We start from the raw sequence: 19,305 nt of genomic DNA, 5'->3' as shown, positions 1-19,305 counted from the left end.
TCTGCGGAAATGCTCTGTTTCACATCATAACTAGCACGGACTGGAGTAGGTTCACCAACAAGCCATATCCTAAGATGAATCTCACAAATCTCCTGTTTTACTCTAGGAGAAATATTTATTAGCATCTTCATCTGATGAGTGTTCAAGGAATTTTCTCTGATCTCTCCTCTAACTTGATTACTTGGATTTACTGGGGACATAATTTCGTTGTTTCTATTTTTCTTGAAAACATCTGCCCAGCCAGAATATATGCTAATCAACAGATTGGCAAGAGATATCAACCTTTTCTGAGAGTAGCAGTCCAGATACTTTTGAGTATCAGCAAAAAGCACCTTATTTGTCAGGAATCTAGTCTTCCCTTTTTTCTTCATAGCCATTTTAGCAACAGAGCTTACCTTGAGTGTAAATGTAGATTTAAGTTCATTATCAACACTCATAATAGATATATCATCTTGTTTATCTTTATACATGGTGAATAACTCTTTTCTGGTTGCCATGACCTGCTTCAAAAGATGATCAACATCATTTCTTCTGTTGGCATTCTTGACAGGGACCTGGTTCCATGCAGCTTTATCTCTATTGTGATTTTTATAAAGCCTTTGAATATGATGAGAGCATTCCTCCGAGAGATGTTCAATATTTCCGCACTTGTGACAACAATCAATTTCTTTGTAATTCCTGCTGGATCTTCCTTTATTAGAGATTACATTATTTCTCCGAGCCATATCTTGGAATCTTTGAGTGAGAGACTCCATGTCGATGTCGTCACTTTCTGAGCCATCTATCTTTGACTCTCCTTTCTCAAGATCTTGAATAGGCTCGCTGTCCTCTATTTATATAACCTCTCGCACTCTTGCCCTCCACCACCTATAATATCCTCTATTGAGTCTTGGTGGTCTTGTGCTAGATTCTTCCTTCTCTAGGTTTGGTGAACTGGCCATAAGAGGATCCTTTCTAGGTGTTACCCTTTTAGAAAGTCCCTGCTCTGATACTAATTAATAGAACCTACGGGTTCACTGTTGCCTAGTTCACAACCTGAGAGTTTTACTCAAAACAGTTTAGGGGACCTGGTCCCTGAGCTGTTCTCCCAGATAATTATAAAAGGTAGATGAGGTAAGATATTTACGTGGAAAACTCCTTGCTCAAGGGATTAAAAATCACGACCTACCTCAGTAGGATTTCCAACTTCACTAGACTGAGCAAAGTGTAGATTACAAGTTTTTTGTCCTCTGAATTAGTTCCTAATTCTACCCCTCACAATACCTCTATTGTAGGTGAATCTAGAACACTAATCTCCCCTCACAAACAACTTCGCAACCTTCACCCCTTTTGCTCTTCTAGGCTGAGAATCTAAGACACCTAGAATATAGTACAATCCTAGGGTACCACTCAAGAGCACCCCTTGAGAATTCAAACCACATCGACTACTCTAGCCAAAGTGTTAACACACTGTTTGAAAATAAGGATCAAGAAAATACCTACAAACAACCTTCTCAAAGGAATGTAGATTTACAATTTATAAAACAAAAAAACAAAGACTCAACAACCTAAGGACTTAAAGCATCTTCAATTCAGCGATCTAGTCCTTGGGCTTGTTGAGACTTGTTCTTGAGAACACCTTGATAGGGGTGGCGGCTACAGTTGAGAAAAATATATCCTTTTGGATTTGCAAATTTTAGGTCAAACTAATCCCCACATGTTGTATATATATGAGACCAACGTAGAGAGCATGTGACCATGGATAGTGACTTCTCAAGGGCCCTTAGTTTCTATCATACATACAGCTGTGTTGCTGCAGTTCTGCCTGAACAGTGCAGCAGCTTTACAACTGTTAAGTACCGTGCAAATACTCTCATAGGATCTGATGGATGACCTGGCCCTTGGATCGTTTGTCAATTATCAAAACTATGAAACGCTATAGCTCATCACATTTAACGTTAGATTCAATCTCACAAATAAAAGTGGATAAGCATCTCTTAATTTGCTCCAATTCGGTAGGGGCTGATCAGTCTCCTATTTCTTCTGGATAACATTTGTGACTTAGTCTGTGTAGATAAGTGTTTTTAGCTCTCGTCAAATGACTCAAATCCCTTTAAATTTCCATCAGCAACATGCTGTATTGACCAATGGGTATCCACACTTTTAGCTCTTTTCCCTATATTCCACAAGTCTTGAAATAGATAAAAATAGAAATATCCAAGAAACGGTTAAGATATAGTTTCTCATTCAAAATCCATCTCCCCAAGACCTTAATTTAGTTAATTTAACAACTATTGTCCCCTAGTATTTGATGGACGACTTGATAGAATAGAAGGCAAAAAATCTCATGATCCTTTTTTCAACAACAACAAGAAGATGATGATGAAGAGATGTGTATACGTTAAGGGACCGGTGATCGTTGGAGCTGGGCCATCAGGGCTAGCGGCTGCAGCATGTTTGAAACAAAAAGGAGTTCCAAGTTTAGTATTAGAGAGATCCAATTGCATAGCTTCTTTATGGCAACTCAAGACTTATGATCGTCTCTGCCTTCATTTGCCAAAGAAATTCTGTGAACTTCCGCTCATGTCATTCCCCGAAGATTTCCCGACTTACCCCACGAAGAACCAATTCATTAAGTACTTGGAGCTATATGCCATGACGTTTGATATTAGGCCCGTTTTCAATCAAACGGTTGTATGTGCTAATTACGACCTGAATCTCGGGTTCTGGAGGGTGAGGACAAAGACAACAGAGTATGTTAGCAGGTGGCTGATCGTGGCGACGGGGGAGAATGCGGAGGCAGTGGTACCTGGATTTGAAGGAATGGAGGATTTTGGTGGAAGTATAATGCATGCAAGCTTGTCTAAAAGTGGGGAAATTTTTAGAGGGAAAAAAGTGTTGGTAGTTGGATGTGGGAATTCAGGAATGGAGGTGTGTTTGGATCTGTGTAATCATGATGCAAGCCCTTCACTCGTGGTTAGAGATACTTTAAGCTTCAATTATTTTTATTAAGATTAAAATGTCTGAATCTGAATAAATATTTAAATATTAAGATGTACGGAATCTTTATACATATATGTATATTAAGATGTTGTATTAAGATTCGAATATTAAACTATTAAGACTTTTTGTTTTTCAACATCTGAATGTATAAAATTATCTTTTTTAAGAACTCAATAAATATAAAATTTAACAAAACATTAAATTAATATAATACTATATCAATAAAATATTTTAAAAATTATATGGCAGTTGGTGGTGGTGATTTCTAGCTCTGGTGATTACGAGCGTCACCATTGGAGACGGTTTTGCCTAATGATGGTGTTGTGGGTATAGTAGCTAGTGGTGATAGTAGTTGTCAGTAGTAGTTGATGGTGGTAGTTGGTGGCGACGACAGATAGTTGTGGTGGATTATAGTAATAACTAGTAATGGCGGTGAATGATGGTTGTGGTTGCTGACTGATTGTGGTGATTGTCCTTACTGATTGGTGGTTATGGGTGTCGCGATTGGGGATGGTGTTGCCTAATAGTGATGTTGTAGTTATAGTAGCTAGTGGTGATGATAGCCGACACTAGTGGTTGGTGGTGCACGTAGTAGTTGGTGGCAACGACATATAGCTGTGGTGGATCATAGTGGTAACCGATGGTGATGATTATCCGTAGTGATTCGAAGTTATGGGTGTTGCAATTGAGATGGTGTATCCTAATGGTGGTGTTGTGGCTATAGTAGCTATGGTGATGGTAACTGTCACTAGTGGTTGATGGTGGTAGTTAAATGGTGGCGATGACTGATAGTTGTGGTGGATCATAGTGATAGCTAATAATGGTGGTGAATGATGGATGTGATTGACCATATACAGTGGTGACTGATGGTGGTGATTGTCCGTAGTGATTGGTGATTGTTGTGGTAATGGTGCTTAGTGGTGGTGATTGTAAATAGTGGCTAGTGGTGGTGAGGGTTGGATGTAGTGATTGGTAACGATGGTGGTTGTGGCTGAGGATGGTGGTAGTTGATAATGATGGACAACAACGAAGGTAGTTGATAATGGTGAGCAATGGCGGCAATGGTAAATTGATGGAATTGGTGAATTGCCTTTTTGAGAAATCTTAGAGTAGACATCTTAATGATATTAATACTTTATTACATATGTTAATTAATAATTCAGATCTATTCAGACTTATTAAGTGATACTATTATTAAAAATACATTTAATGGTTAAGATCTGAATTAATAAGATTCGGACTTGAAAATCAAAAGAATTTAATGACTGGAATGTGAATAATTAAAATTAAGACTTTCATTAAATACAAATAAATGAGACTTCAGAACAAACGCACACTTTATTAGTCTTTCCTTTTCTTTGTTTTTCTTTTCTTAGCACTCTTTAAAAGGGAAACAATTAAAAAAAAAAAAAGGAATGAAAGAAAAAGACAACGACAAAGCCTAGCTACCCTTTTCTCTTCTTCTACTTCTTCTTTGTTTTTTTCTGTTTTTTTTGGACATTTTGTTGGAAAATAATTTAATATCTCAAAAAGAATAGTTTATATTCCTGAATAAATTCATTCTTTAAGATCATATTAATGGGGTGTTTGACAATTGATTTCTAATGTTGTAACGTACCCTTTATTTGATGTGTAATAACACATTTATTTGCATTAATCCCCATTATCAGTTATTACTCCTCTTTACTCCTTAAAACAAAAAAACGTACAGCAAACCTTTCAGAACCGTTTGTTCCATTTCTGATCATTTTGAGCTCTTCCTCCTATATATACCATAGTCTCTTTCTTTGGTGAATGCAGAGATGAAGTGAATTTCTTTCTTCCATATTTTATATATAGTGTGCTGGGTTTTCTTTAATATAAATCTTTGTTAGATTTTGGCTCCTAGCTTTGTACTAGAAGAGCTTGTTGAATCCTGGGAGATACACTCATACCGGGTGAAATATCTTTAAGGGCGGTGTCTTAATTGACATATCTCAAGCTTTCAAGAATTCCTACAGTGTTCGTGATCAAGTAATTTCTGCAAGATTTCCAATAATCTTAAGGATAAACTAGAAAATTTTAGTTGTGAATTGTGGAGAAGTTATATTTTTAGACTGAAATATTTGAAATTGTGGGGGTGTCTTGCTAATGTTGTGCTACTCAATTTTGAAAAGAAAAAGGTAGAGAAAATTACACTGTATGTTCATTGGGGCAACAATGCTACAAAAAATGACCCTTTTTATAATTCTTACAAAAAATAACTCAAACGTTTCTCTCTCTCTCTCTCTCTCTCTCTCTCTCTCTCTCTCTCTCTCTCTCTCTCTCTCTCTGCCTTTGTATATATGTTTGTATATGTCGGTATAAGTGTTTGTATATGTTTGCATATTTTTGTATATTTTGGGCTATTTTTCGTAATGTAAGTTTTGGGCTATTTTTTTGCAATGTAAGTGACCAACTTGTATATTTCTGAAATTTTCCCAAAAAAGTATCTTAGAGGTACCACAATTATTGTACTAAACATAGTAAATTTTTGGAGTTGGTTGGCGATGAGGCTAAGTGGTTAAGAAACCTCTTAATGAGTATTCCAATTAGAATAAAACCAACATGTTTTGTGTTTATATATTATGGTTGTCAAGCGACAATAACTGTAGTGAAATATAAATTTTTCAATGGCAAAAATAGACACATTTGTTTGAGACATAATGTGTGAAAGCAGCTGCTGTGAGATGAAATCATTTATGCAAATTATGTGAAGTCGGAGGTGACCTTGATCAATTCACAAATTAAAAGAAACATCGAGGGGAATGGGACTTTTGTCATTTGAGAAGATTAGCAATGATCGTAACCCAACCTATGTGATTGAAGATCCCATGAATTAGGTTCATATGGGTAATAACAAGTCATTAGTTAATCAAAAGTGCACTATAAAATTTTATTCCTTCCTATGTTGTGTGAATATAGTGCAGTTCTGCAAGGCAAAGTGAGGCTGAGTTATAAACTCTTAATCCATTACCATATCCTTTATAAGTGGTGTATTGCTCTGCAGAATACACTTGATGGGTGGACCTATATAAGTGTGGAGTGGTGCCGCTCCTATGAAATTCTGACAAGTTTCTAGAGCACTCATGAATACCAAGACAAGTGCATGACTGTAACACCTCGTAGCTTCGGGCTAAGATTTGTATCATAAGATGGGGGTATAATAAACCCAATTTGAGTAGTGTATAAATGATGTTTGAAACCCAATCAATACATGAGAAGAGTCTTTGGGCAAAGCAAAGTTGAAAACCACTCTACGGGACATGTTTGTCAGTGAGTTTATAGAAGGTCTTACTTCCAACGACCATAACCCCATTATTAATTTGGAATTTGGGAAAACTTTCTTGATGAAAGTTGTATCCCTTTGAAATAGATTTCCAGCGGTATATTATGGGGGTCAAACGGACATCTGTACAAAGAGTTATGCCCATTTTACTGAAGACTGTTCGCTGGAAATTCTGCCAGCGTAACGGTGACGTTACGGACCGTAACACGTGTTACAGGCCGTAACAGTGGACCGTAACACACCGAAAATTTCCAGAACCTCACTGGAAATTTTCACCAAGTTACGGTACCAAGTTACGGTCCGTCCTTTGTGTTACGGGACAGTAACAGTGACCGTATCTTGGTCCGTATGTACGTTTCGGGTCACTTGACTTCGGGAGGCCATAACCCTATCATAACTTGGGAATTTGGGAAAACTCAAAGAACGAAAGTTGTAGATAATTGAAATACCTTTCCAACCATAGGTTGTGGGTTCACAGGCGACATCGGGATAGGGCGATATGGACGTTTTAAGACAGAAAGGTCCCAACCCGTTTTCAAGTTGGGTCAACCCATTTCCCCCTTAGTATTTAAGGGAAATGAAAACCCTAGCAGCCTCCATTTCCCTCAAATTTCAGATTTTTAGAGAGAGGAAGTGAGAGAGAGGAGAGCTAGAGAGAGAAAGTAGAAAATCAACCAAGTTTAAGGCCCCGAATCCCGAAGCTCGTGAAGGATAAAGTGTAGTACAAGTTGTTGCCGTCATTCTAAGCTAAAAATCGAACTTGGGGATGTTGATTTCGTGGTGACTACTCACAAAAGGTAATGTTTCTATCCTTAATCATTTCTAGTTGTGAATTAATGAATTCTAGGGAGAATAATAATTGGGTTTGATGAAGAGAATTATATGAACTGTGTTAGAGTTGTTGGATTGTTGACTTTGGATTGTTGTATTCATATGGAGGATGAAGAATGATGTTAATTACATCTAATTGAGATTGTAGAAGTAGCTAGAAGTAATAGAATGGGGATTGGGTGAAGAAAACACCATTATGAGGGTTGTGGAGCTTCATGCCCACCAAGTGTTTGATAAAATGCTTAGATGAACAAAGCAGGGATATTGTTGCTAATATAGAATCCCTATGACATGTATTATTATAGATTAAAGTTGAAGGGATTGAAGGACATTGTGATACGCTCAAGAGCAGGAAGTCAAGGTATGTAGGCGCTATCCACGTGTGGGAACATCCTTGTTCTTTCCCATGATTCATTATTCCATGATTACACACCAAGTTTTAGGATTCTAGGTATATTCATGCTAAACCCTAGACACTTGAACCATGATGTATATTATATGGTCAGTTACAATTCCGTTTGATTAGTCTTAATTTACTGCTTTGGTAATTGAGACTTAGTCCGTAATCTATGAAAAACCCATAACTTGCATCCCATGGGTTCTATAACACAAGATATGAGATATTATGCTTATTTTCATGAAAAACTTTTATATATGTATTTATTGTCATGTCTTCATGTACCCATGTTCATGTCAAGATTCAGAAATCATGTTTTCAGTTATTTTCATGTTCGGGAGTTGTATTAATACCGAGAAGGCTCAGATAGCCTGAAACTATGTATGCCAACGTAGGATAAGGATCGCTCCGCCCAGTTAGGACGATTCCTTCATATTTTTCCCATTGAGGGATTTTGGATCCATTCATGTCATGTTCATGTCTCGTTGCCCCGGCAAGGTACGAGATGGCTTAGCTGATCGGGCAGAGATCAGACTCCACGTTTCTCCCCGTGGTGGTTCATATCGGTATTACAGAATATTACAGATTATTACAGATTATCTCATGCTTACAATACTCATGTTTATGTTCAGTTCCGGTACTCAGTTTCAGTTTCAATTTCATGTTTTGTACTCATGCTCATGCTCATGTTCATGTCCAGGTTTTCAGCTTCAGTTCTTGTCATGTTATTTCATGTCCCATGTTATTTCATTCAGTTGTTTTACATACCAGTACATTCAATGTGCTGACGTCCCCTTTTTATTGCCCGGGGGCCTGCATTTCACGATGCAGGTACTGATATACAGGACGACACATCTGCTCAGTAGGACAACATTTGTATCAGCTTATTGGTGAGCCCCATCTCATTCGGGGTTTAGTCAACTTTTGTTTTATGATTAATTATGCATCTAAAGGTATGCTGGGGGTCTTGTCCCAGTAAGTATGTTTTCCAGTCAGACTCATGATAGAGGTTTCATAGACTAGGCAAGTCAGTTATGTCATGTCAGACATTTGGAGTCGTATAGCCATTTTGGCTCACTCATGTTTAAACAAGTATTTTATTAAGTATTATGACTTACCATGTTTTATAAAGGCTCATTATGCATTCACGTTATATTTCCGCTCATGTATGCCTCATGATAGTTCAGCAAGCCATGTGGTTCGCTCGGTCACATACAGTCAGGCACCGAGTGCCGTGTTACGTCCAGACCATGGTTCGGGGGGTGACAATGACCTCTAGCGCAAAACCCCAATAACGACAAAGATTATGCGAGTATTATGTGATAGAATAAGACTCTAGGCTTACAAAATAATTCTTGGTTCATAGAAGTTCTAAACTTTACCAATTTTTCTGTAAGTTTAATATTATTTTATCTAGGTTTGGTTCATAGTCTACGCGACACCAGATTTGATGCATTGTATTCAAACGTGGAAACCCAGCAAAAATTTTTGTTTCTTTTTTTTTTTCCTTATTATTCTTTTTGAGATAGTGAAGGATTGTTGAAAAATAATTTAATATCTCAAAAAGAATAGTTTATATTCCTGGATAAATTTATTCTTTAAGATCATATTAATGGGGTCTTTGACAATTGATTTCTAATGTTGTAACGTACCCTTTATTTGATGTGTAATAACACATTTATTTGACTGAAAAAAAATAACACATTTATTTACATTAATCCCCATTATTAGCTATTACTCCTCTTTACTCTTCCTTAAAACAAAAAAACGTACAACCAACCCTTCCCAACCCTTTGTTCCATTTCTGATCATTTTGAGCTCTTCCTCCTATATATACCATTGTCTCTTTCTCTGGTGAATGCAGAGATGAAGTGAATTTCTTTCTTCCATCTTTTATTTATAGTGTGTTGGGTCTTCTTTAATATTAAACTTTATTAGATTCTGACTCCTAGTTTTGTACTAGAAGAGCTTGTTGAATCCTGGGGATACACCCATACCGGGTGAAATATCCTTAAGGACAGTGTCTTAATTGATATGCCTCAAGCTTTCAAGAATTCCTACAGTGTTTGTGATCAAGTATTTTCCGGAAAAATTTTCAACACATTTTAAAGCAAATTGACTACCCTTTTCCCTTTCGCTTTTGTTTCCTTTTTTTTGGTCTCATCAACCTAGTGAAAAATGTTAGTTTTGACTTTGTCTTTTTGAATTTTCTTTTAGGTGCACGTCCTACCACGAGAGATTCCGGGGAAATCAACTTTTGGGCTATCCATGTGGTTATTAAAGTGGTTTATCTTCCTCAATGGAACATCCATTTCATTAGGAATACGAGAGTATGATCACTTTTCCAATTTACTTCGTGCGACTTGTCGATCAATTTCTGTTAATTACTTCTTGGTTATTGCTCGGTGACACTGCTCGACTCGGCTTGGATAGGCCTAAGATAGGGCCACTAGAGCTAAAAAACTTGTCTGGAAAACCCCAATGCTTGACGTTGGGACACTTGCTAAGATTAAAAGTGGTGACATTAAGGTACGTACCTTCTACTATTTGCTATAGAAAAAATCATGCATGGACTATGGATCGAGCTCCTCTCCATTTATCTTCTCTCCATTTTTTCAAGTTCTAGCTTGGATTAAAGACACATGGCATAGGTTGTAATTAATGGTTAAGATTTAATTGACTAAAGAAGGATCTTAACCATAGTTTAAATAATTAATAAATTGTCCATAAATATATTAAAGTATTTTCTCTCTCTTCCTAAAGATTTATTTCCTACCCAGTATCTATTTCCTCCTTATCAGTTTACCCGATTTTGAGTTAATCTTTTAGCTCTATATATTTAATTATTTATGTAGCTTTTTCTTTCGAAAAGCCAACAATAAATCTTCGTTGGTCATGCCAATTTATGAAAAAAAGTCCTCCATTTGAACGCCACTTTTCTTTTCTTTCGGTTATTAGTATTATAATATGCAGTCTAACGGGCAAGTTGATGAATTGTCTATTAGATTTTCCATTGTTTTCCTTGTTTTATATATTTTATTTATGACTAAAAGATAGATACTACTCCCTCTGTTTCAATTTATGTGAACCTTTTCGGAGTACGAGGGTCAAACTTGATAACTTTGACCGTGACTTTTGACATAGATTTTTCAAGTTGTAAAAATAAAATTTATAAATTTAGAAACTACATAAAAAGTACTATAAGTCATGATAATTTATAATTCAAATAATTTGGAAAAAATGTAAGAAAACCGTGGTCAAAGAAGCAGCTCGTAGACTCCTCAAATAGTAAAAGGTTCACATAAATTGAAACAGAGGGAGTATAAGTTATCAGTTCTAAAAAAAAAAATGGAAGATAAATTCGGTTATGGAAAAAAGATAGGAAGTGAGAAAAGTTATTAATATATTTATGGATAAGATGATATGTTGCTATGATTGTGGGATTACTAAAATTTTTGGAAGTGAGTATATGAAATATTAATTATCTAAGCCATGGTTAGGGCTATTCTTTAGTCAAATAAATCTTAGCCAATAATTTTAACATATGTCATGTGTCCTCAATCCAAGCTAGAATTTGAAAAAAATGGAGAGAAAAGAAATGGAGAGGAACCCAATCCTCTGGACTATATGTAGTACTATCAAATTACCTTTCTTTTCTTGATATCTTTCTTTCACTTTGTGTTGCCTAGCTAGCTTTTTTTAATTAATGTTTGTTGGGATGCATCCCATGACCTTTTCCTCAACCTCAATCATGCATATATTTGTCCCAATATTCACTGATTCTACTATCATAATTTCAAAGTTGAAAATCACTCAACTCCTTATCAGTTAATATAGGTTTTAGTGCTCCAATTTGGCATTAATCAAGAAAAGGCATAAGTCCTGCTCTAATGGACTTGAGACCCTATTAACATTCTCTTTGGAAAAAAGAGTAATTTTAGTAGTTATATGTGTAGGTACGTCCTGGAATTAGGAGATTATTAAAGCATCACATGGTGGAATTTGTGAATGGGCAAACGGAAGAATTTGATGCAATAATCATGGCAACTGGTTACAAAAGCAATGTGCCATCGTGGCTAAAGGTACTCACTTTTCCCCCTTTAGTTAGTTTCTTGATTTAAGGATGAAAAATGGTTATGTATAATTTAGTTCTTGTTTGGTTTCCAGGAAAGAGAGATGTTCTCAGAGAAAGATTGTTTACCAAGAAGGCCATTTCCCAATGGGTGGAAAGGAGAGTGTGGGCTTTATGCAGTGGGATTCACCAAACTTGGCTTGCTTGGTGCTTCCATGGACGCCAAGAAAATTGCACAGGACATTCATCAATATTTTCAATGAAATATAGGTATCACTTGAAATTTTCCTGAAGCAAGATATCTAAAAGAAAAACAAAACATTAACTAACATTATGGTCAGAATGTATACTTGATCGATTAGACTCAAAGGTCACTTAAAACAAAAAACATTGCATACTTGGCCAGAAACATGTAAAAGTTGTAAATTTTCAGTTTGTAATTCTTGTTCATCAAATAAAGCTCATCAACATCCTTTCGATCACCAACTTACGTTATCAAGTACAAAACCATTTCAAACAATAATTATTGATTCATGGGGCCTTTCTCCGGTTTTATCAATTGACAAAAAACTATACTACTGCATTTTTGGTGACATTTGGCTTTATACATTGAAAAATAAAAGTGAGTTTAAAGAACTTTTCAAAAGAGTGTTAACGGAACGCCATTTTAATACAAAAGTTCTTTCTGTGCATATATTGATGTTGGTGGAGAATATAGATGTCTTGATCCATACCTAAGTTCTGAAGATATTGATCACCTTTTAGCTCCTCCATACCTCATAGACATATTATTGAAATGGAAGAGCATTATCACATGAAGCTTCGCTTCCACCGACCCTTCGGTCTTTTGCATGTCATTCAACTTTTTTTTACTGCATAAATTGATTACCTACCTCACTTTAAAAAAAACCAACCACCTTTCCAAATGTTAATTGGTAAAAATCTAGATTTTCGCCAATTAAAATTCTTTGGATGCTTGTGTTATCTACAGCTCAAACCATACTCAAAAATAAGTTGGAGCCGAGATAGATGCCTTGTATTTATTTGGGTTTTTCGTCCAATTATCATTAATGTTTTGATCCGAAAACTTCAAAAATATGCTTGTCTCGTGATGTACAATTTTTTGAAAGTATTTTTCCTTTCCAGAGTATAATGTCAAAGCTTTCCTCAAATTTTAAAACACTTGCTTAGGAAAACCCAGTGAAACTAACAAAGAGAAATCTCCTATATTTTCTCCTACACCTTGTATAGATTTAGCGTCCCTTATAATTTTACCCATTGCAGATACCATCAGGCACACGAATGATACTGTCGGATCTGACTGTCCTATGACTCTATACTACCACCACCATATGCAAGTTGAACAACTAGAATTCCAGCGTTTATTGCAATTTTGATGGGCTTGAGAACAAGCCAGGAGTCAGATTCTCATGATGCCTAACTTGCCAACAATCAACCAAGCTTATGCTATGGTTGCTTAGGATGAGAGTAGGATGGTTTCAGGAAACTATTCGGGCAACGTTAAACTAACTGCTATGTTCGCGAATTATATAATCTGGAATGTGACTTTTGTCACTTGAAAGGTCACACAAGTTGATGAGATGTCATTTTTGCGGCAAGCCAGGGCATCTGAAGGAGAATTGCTATAAAATAATAGGGTATCCTGCATATTTCAAGACCAAGAGAAAGGCTAATATGATTCAGATGGAAGGGAGTTGAGTGCGAGTGTTAAACAGTGGAAACAACAATGCGGTGTCTATTTGATTGAATGAATGCTAATTTTTGCCCAACTTTCATTTAACGTTAGATTCGATCTCTTAATTTGTTCCAATTCTTTAGGGACTGACCAGTCTCCTATTTCTTCTGGATAATATTTGTGACTAAGAGTGTTTTTAGTTCTCGTCAAATCCCTTAAATTTCCATCAGCAACAGGTTGTATTGACCAATGGGTATCCGCAATTTTAGCTCTTTTCCCTATATTCCTCAATTCTTGAAATATATAAAATAGAAAAAACAAAGAAACGGTTAAGATACAGTTTCTCATTCAAAATCCATCTCCCCCCAGCCTTAATTTAGTTAATTTAACAACTATTGTCCCCTAGTGTTTGATGGACTACTTGATAGAAATAAAAGACAAAAGGTCTCATGATCCTTTTTTCAACAAAAACAACAAGATGATGAAGAGATGTGTATACGTTGAGGGACCGGTGATCATTGGAGCAGGGCCATCAGGACTAGCGGCTGCAGCATGTTTGAAGCAAAAAGGAGTTCCAAGTTTGGTATTAGAGAGATCCAATTGCATAGCTTCTTTATGGCAACTCAAAACTTATGATCGTCTCTGCCTTCATTTGTCTAAGCAATTCTGTGAACTTCCTCTCATGTCATTCCCCGAAGATTTCCCGACTTACCCCACGAAGAACCAGTTTATTAAGTACTTGGAGCTATATGCCATTACGTTTGATATTAGGCCCGTTTTCAATCAAACGGTTGTATGTGCTAATTACGATCAGAATCTCGGGTTCTGGAGGGTGAGGACGGACACAACAGAGTATGTTAGCCGGCAGCTAATCGTGGCGACGGGGGAGAATGCAGAGGCAGTGGTACCTGGAATTGAAGGAATGGAGCAATTTGGTGGAAGTATAATGCATGCAAGCTTGTATAAAAGTGGGGAAAAGTTTAGAGGGAAAAAGGTGTTGGTAGTTGGATGTGGGAATTCAGGAATGGAGGTGTGTTTGGATCTATGTAATCATGATGCAAGCCCTTCCCTCGTGGTTAGAAATACTGTAAGGCCTCATTTGTTTTTATTAAAATTAAAACGTTTGAATCTAAATACATATTTGAATATTAACATGTGCATTAAATTTTAGATATTTGAATCTAAATACACACCTGAATATTAAAATTTTGTATTAGATTAATAATTAAAACTATTTTTTTCAACAGCTGAATGCATAAAATTATCTTTTTAAATTACTAAATATAAAATTTAATAAAATTTCAAATTAATCAAATAATATATCAATAAATATTTTTAAAAATTATGTGGTGGTTAGTGGCGGTGGTTGTGAGTGTCTCCATTGGGGATGGTGTTGCCTAATGATGGTGTTGTGGGTATAGTAGCTAGTGGTGATGGTGGTTGTCACTAGTGGTTGATGATGGTAGTTGGTTGCGACGACTTATAGATGTGGTAGATCATAATGATAGCTAATAATATTGGTGAATGATGGTTGTTGTTGACGATATATAGTGGTGGCTAATGGTGGTGATTGTCTGTAGCGATCGGTGGTTGTGGGGATCACGATTGGGGATGGTGTTGCCTAATGGTGGTGATTGTCCGTAGCGATCGGTGGTTGTGGGGGTCGCTGTCACTAGTGGTAGCTGGTGGCGATGACTAATAGTTGTGATGGATCATAGTGATAGCTAATAATGCTGGTGATCGATGGTTGTGGTTAGCGACATATAGTGGTGACCGATGGTGGTGATTGTCAGTAGTGATTGGTGGTTGTGGGTGTCGCGATTGAGATGGTGTTTCCTAATGGTGATGTTGTTGCTATAATAGCTAATGGTGATGGTAGCTGTCGCTATTAGTTGATGGTGGTAGTTGGTGGTGATGCTGATCATTATGGTGGATTATAGTGATAACTAATGATTGTGGTGAATGATGGCTGTGGTTGGCGATATATAGCGATGACTCATGGCGTTGATTGCCCATCGTGATTGGTGGTTGGTGGTGATGATTGTAAATAGTGGATAGTGGTGGTGATGGCTGGTTGTAGTGATCGATAACAATGGTGGTTGTGGCTGAGGATGGTGGTTATGTGTGGTGGGTGGTGGGTGGTGGTAGTTGATAATGGTGAGCAACGATGACGAATGTTGATAATGGTGAGCAATGGTTGTAGTGGTGAATTGCCATCTTTAGAAATCTTAAAGTAGACATCTTAATTATATTAATACTTTGTACGTATCTTAATTAATCATTCAAATCTATTCAAATTCATTAAGTGATTATAATATTAAAAAAATGCATTTAATGCTTAAAATCTAAATTAATAAGATCCGGACTTAAAAATCAAATGAATTTAATGACTGCGATTTGAATAATTAAGATTAACACCTTCATTAAGCGCAAATAAATGAAGCATAAGAACATACTCACACTTAATTAATCTTTCCATTTACTTTCCTTTTTTTTTTTTTTACCCTCTTTAAGAGGGAAATAATAAAAAGGAAAAAAGAAGGAAAGAAAAAGAGAAACAAAAAAGCCTACATTTTTCTCCTCCTCTTCTTCTTCTTCTTCTTCTTCTTCTTCTTGTTTTCTTCGGAAATTTTAAAGCAATCGACTACCTTTTTCCCTTTTGGTTATGTTTTTTAGTCTCATCAACCCTTTGAAAACTGTTATTTTGTTTTCTGAATTCTTTTTAGGTGCATGTCCTACCACGAGAGATGCTCGGGAAATCAACTTTTGGGCTATCCATGTGGCTACTGAAGTGGTTGCCCGTGCGACTTGTCGATCAATTTCTGTTGATTACTTCTTGGTTATTGCTCGGTGACACAGCTCGACTCGGCTTGGTTCGGCCTAAGATAGGGCCACTAGAGCTAAAAAACTTGTTTGGAAAAACCCCAGTGCTTGACGTTGGGACACTTGCTAAGATTAAAAGTGGTGATATTAAGGTACGTACCTTACTACTATTTGCCAGAGAAAAAATCATACATGGACTATATGTAGTATCATCAAATCACCTTTCTTTTCTTGATATGTTTCTTTCACTTTTGTTACCTAGATAGCCTTTTAAATGTTTGTTGGGATCCATCCCATGACAATATTAACAATATCAATCAAGAAAATTAAATAAAATGATAGAATCAACTTATCGGAATAAATCGTTGTGTCGTGGCAAGTCACTGTTTTGAAAGTGATTTCGGTGCAACTGCGATGCAAATCATTTTGGCCGGTCACTCTCCAAGGTTCAATAGCTCTTCCAAACACGTGCACTCGTGACTGAAAGTTTGGAGTTGCACAAAATAATTGCCCAGAAATTCATGACGAAAGAAAGCCAAGGAAGAAGAATGTATTTGAGAAAGGAAGCCAATAAAAGAGAAGATATTCCTTTCTTGTGTTTTTTCTCATAAAGAGAAGACATTCCAATATATATTCATAGGAAGTACGGTGAGGAATTAAACAACCCATCCGTTATGAGATGAATAATACTCATTAAGGAAAAGTAACATTCTGCACAATAATTTCTAGAGAATGAATGTGGTAATTATACTTTGCATTCTCATCTGCACATTCATTCGAGAGTAGTAACTTTTACTTTGCATTTTCATCTGCACAATCAATTCGAGAGAATGAATGCCGTAAATTTATTTTGCATTCTCATTCATTAATAAAAAGTGCACACATCTTTCATCAACATTGCAAATATATCCCATAAACAGTGTGACAAATTTCTTCAGCTTAATTTGTCCCAACATTCACTGATTTCAGTGATGTAAATCACACAGCCCCTTATCAATTAATTTAGGTTGTAGTGCTCCAATTTTTCATTAATCAAGAAAAGGCATAAGTCTTTGGAAAAACGAGTAATTTTAGTTGTTATATGTGTAGGTATGTTCTGGAATTAGGAGATTATTAAAGCATCACATGGTGGAATTTGTGAATGGGCAAACGGAAGAATTTGATGCAATAATCATGGCAACTGGTTACAAAAGCAATGTGCCATCGTGGCTAAAAGTACTCACTTTTCTCCCTTTAGTCAGTTTCTTGATTTAATGATGAAAAATGGCTATGTATAATTAAGGTCTTGTTTGGTTGCCAGGAAACAGAGATGTTCTCAGAAGAAGATGGTCTACCAAAAAGGCCATTTCCCAATGGGTGGAAAGGAGAGTGTGGGCTTTATGCAGTGGGATTCACCAAACGTGGCTTGCTTGGTGCTTCCATGGATGCCAAGAAAATTGCTGAGGACATTCATCATTATTTTCAATGAAATATAGGTATCACTTGAAAATGTTAATCCCCTCAAAAAGAAATTGACAGAAAAAAGAAAAAACACAGTTATTGTATTTGGTAAAAAAAAAAAAAGTACTAGTAGCATTATCTTCTATTAAAATAGTTAAAAACATCCTTAAATCTACTTTTGGTTGATGGGGACAGGCTCCGTTCCAGTACCTCATATGTCCATTTAGTCCAATCCCATCTTAAATAACTCACACGTGTGTCTATAATTATTTAGGAGCCACCCAGATAATTGAAATTGAGTATAATTGGGTGTAATTACACAATTTGACCTGTTTGTTTGATCAAGTAATTACACAGTTAGGTGGGAATTGAGTGTAATTGACAGGATGTAATTACACTCTCCAATTCTCAAGGGGGGCTGAGAATTGGGTGTAATTACACCATGTAATTACAGGGTTTAGTTTGTTTATTTTTTTTACTTTAATTTATTTTTATTTTTAATTTATTTTATTTCTATTATTTTAATTTTTTGATTTTTAATATTTTTCTATTTCTATTATTTTAATTTCCTTTTTATTTTTACTTTTTTATTATTTTTATTTTTTAAAATGTATTTTTATCTTTATATTATTTATTTTTCATTTTCTTTCTTTTCATTCCCAACCTTTACGTCTTGTGATTCCATGTAATTGCTCGTATTTTTTTATTTTATTCATTTAGCATAATCGTGTTATTATTCTAATATTTGAAACTACTACACCTCTTAATATTGGAAAGAATGAGTTATTAACAAACTTGACATATAACGGGTGACATTAAAGTAGAATTTCATTGTGAAGGGGTTATAGACTTATATTTTTCCTTTCTTTTGAATTATTTACTTAAGTTACGTTGGAACTTACTTATGTAATATTGAAATTTAACATAAGAGTATTATGTTGAACTTTTTCTTTTGGATTTTGAATTTAGGTTATATTTTCAATTTTAAATTATTTGCTTTCACATTGCATGTTGTTTATTTTTCACTTACATTTGATGGATTTTTTGTGTCAAACATTTGAATAATGTTATGGCATTATATTTATTAATATTATTTTTTTTGTCAAACATCCAATCCATGACGTTCTCACAAAAAAAGTCTTCTTTTAAGTTTTATAATTAATTAAAATTAAATATTAATTTGAAAAATATATATCAATTATTTTTGTTACAATATTAGTTAAAAATATATGATTATTAATTAATATATTTTCAAGAAACAATGTGTTATTAAATAACTAATTTAATATCATTTATAAAGGCAATATTTTTAAATATTAATTTCAAATTTTTTATAATTAAATTTTATTTTTAAATTAAACTGACTGTGTAATTACACTTGTGCAACCAAACAGCACGCTTGTAATTACACTGTAATTACATTATGACAAACAAACAGGTCATTGTAATTACACTACTGTGTAATTACTAGGCTGTGTAATTACTACCCTAGTAATTACACCAATTCCAATTACCAAGTTGCTTTCCAAACAGGCCTTAATGGTTGAGATTCATTTTATTAACCAAATAATATCAACTCTAGTTAGTAGTTCTCTCTCTTTACCCTTTTCCACTTTGCTGCCGGCAGTAGCCTCTCTCCATTAAAGCTAGTAGTGCAACCTACAAAAATCAGTTTATTTTGCTCTATTCTCACCATTATTATCAAAGAAATACTATGTTTAACTCTCGAGAAAAAGAGGATAACAAGATCCAAAAGA

General features: G+C 35.4%; 1 protein-coding gene and 1 pseudogene across 1 annotated transcript; both read left to right on the top strand.

Moving 5' to 3' along the window:
• The first annotated feature begins 2,126 nt into the window (after nt 1-2,126).
• Nucleotides 2,127-11,852, top strand: LOC132615157 (indole-3-pyruvate monooxygenase YUCCA6-like; annotated as a pseudogene).
• Nucleotides 11,853-13,697: 1,845 nt separating this feature from the next.
• LOC132614757 (indole-3-pyruvate monooxygenase YUCCA6-like) lies at nt 13,698-18,792 on the top strand. Its single transcript, XM_060329283.1, has 4 exons — nt 13,698-14,372; nt 16,012-16,260; nt 17,198-17,323; nt 17,409-18,792. The coding sequence occupies exons 1-4, from the start codon at nt 13,698-13,700 to the stop codon at nt 17,574-17,576; spliced, it is 1,218 nt and encodes a 405-aa protein (XP_060185266.1). The 3' UTR covers nt 17,577-18,792.
• Nucleotides 18,793-19,305: the final 513 nt, after the last annotated feature.

The sequence above is a fragment of the Lycium barbarum genome, chromosome 10, assembly GCF_019175385.1.
Source record: "Lycium barbarum isolate Lr01 chromosome 10, ASM1917538v2, whole genome shotgun sequence".
Lineage (NCBI taxonomy): Eukaryota > Viridiplantae > Streptophyta > Magnoliopsida > Solanales > Solanaceae > Lycium > Lycium barbarum.
The sequence above is the reverse complement of the archived record's forward strand: the minus strand, read 5'-3'. Positions and strand labels throughout refer to the sequence as shown.

Bases quoted from the DNA above. Each gene is read 5' to 3' on its own strand.
- LOC132614757 (XM_060329283.1), top strand. From the start codon at position 13,698: ATGGACTACTTGATAGAAATAAAAGACAAAAGGTCTCATGATCCTTTT. The intron at 16,261-17,197 runs GTACGTACCTTA...TTATATGTGTAG, and splicing joins TTAAAAGTGGTGATATTAAG to GTATGTTCTGGAATTAGGAG. The intron at 17,324-17,408 runs GTACTCACTTTT...TTTGGTTGCCAG, and splicing joins ATGTGCCATCGTGGCTAAAA to GAAACAGAGATGTTCTCAGA.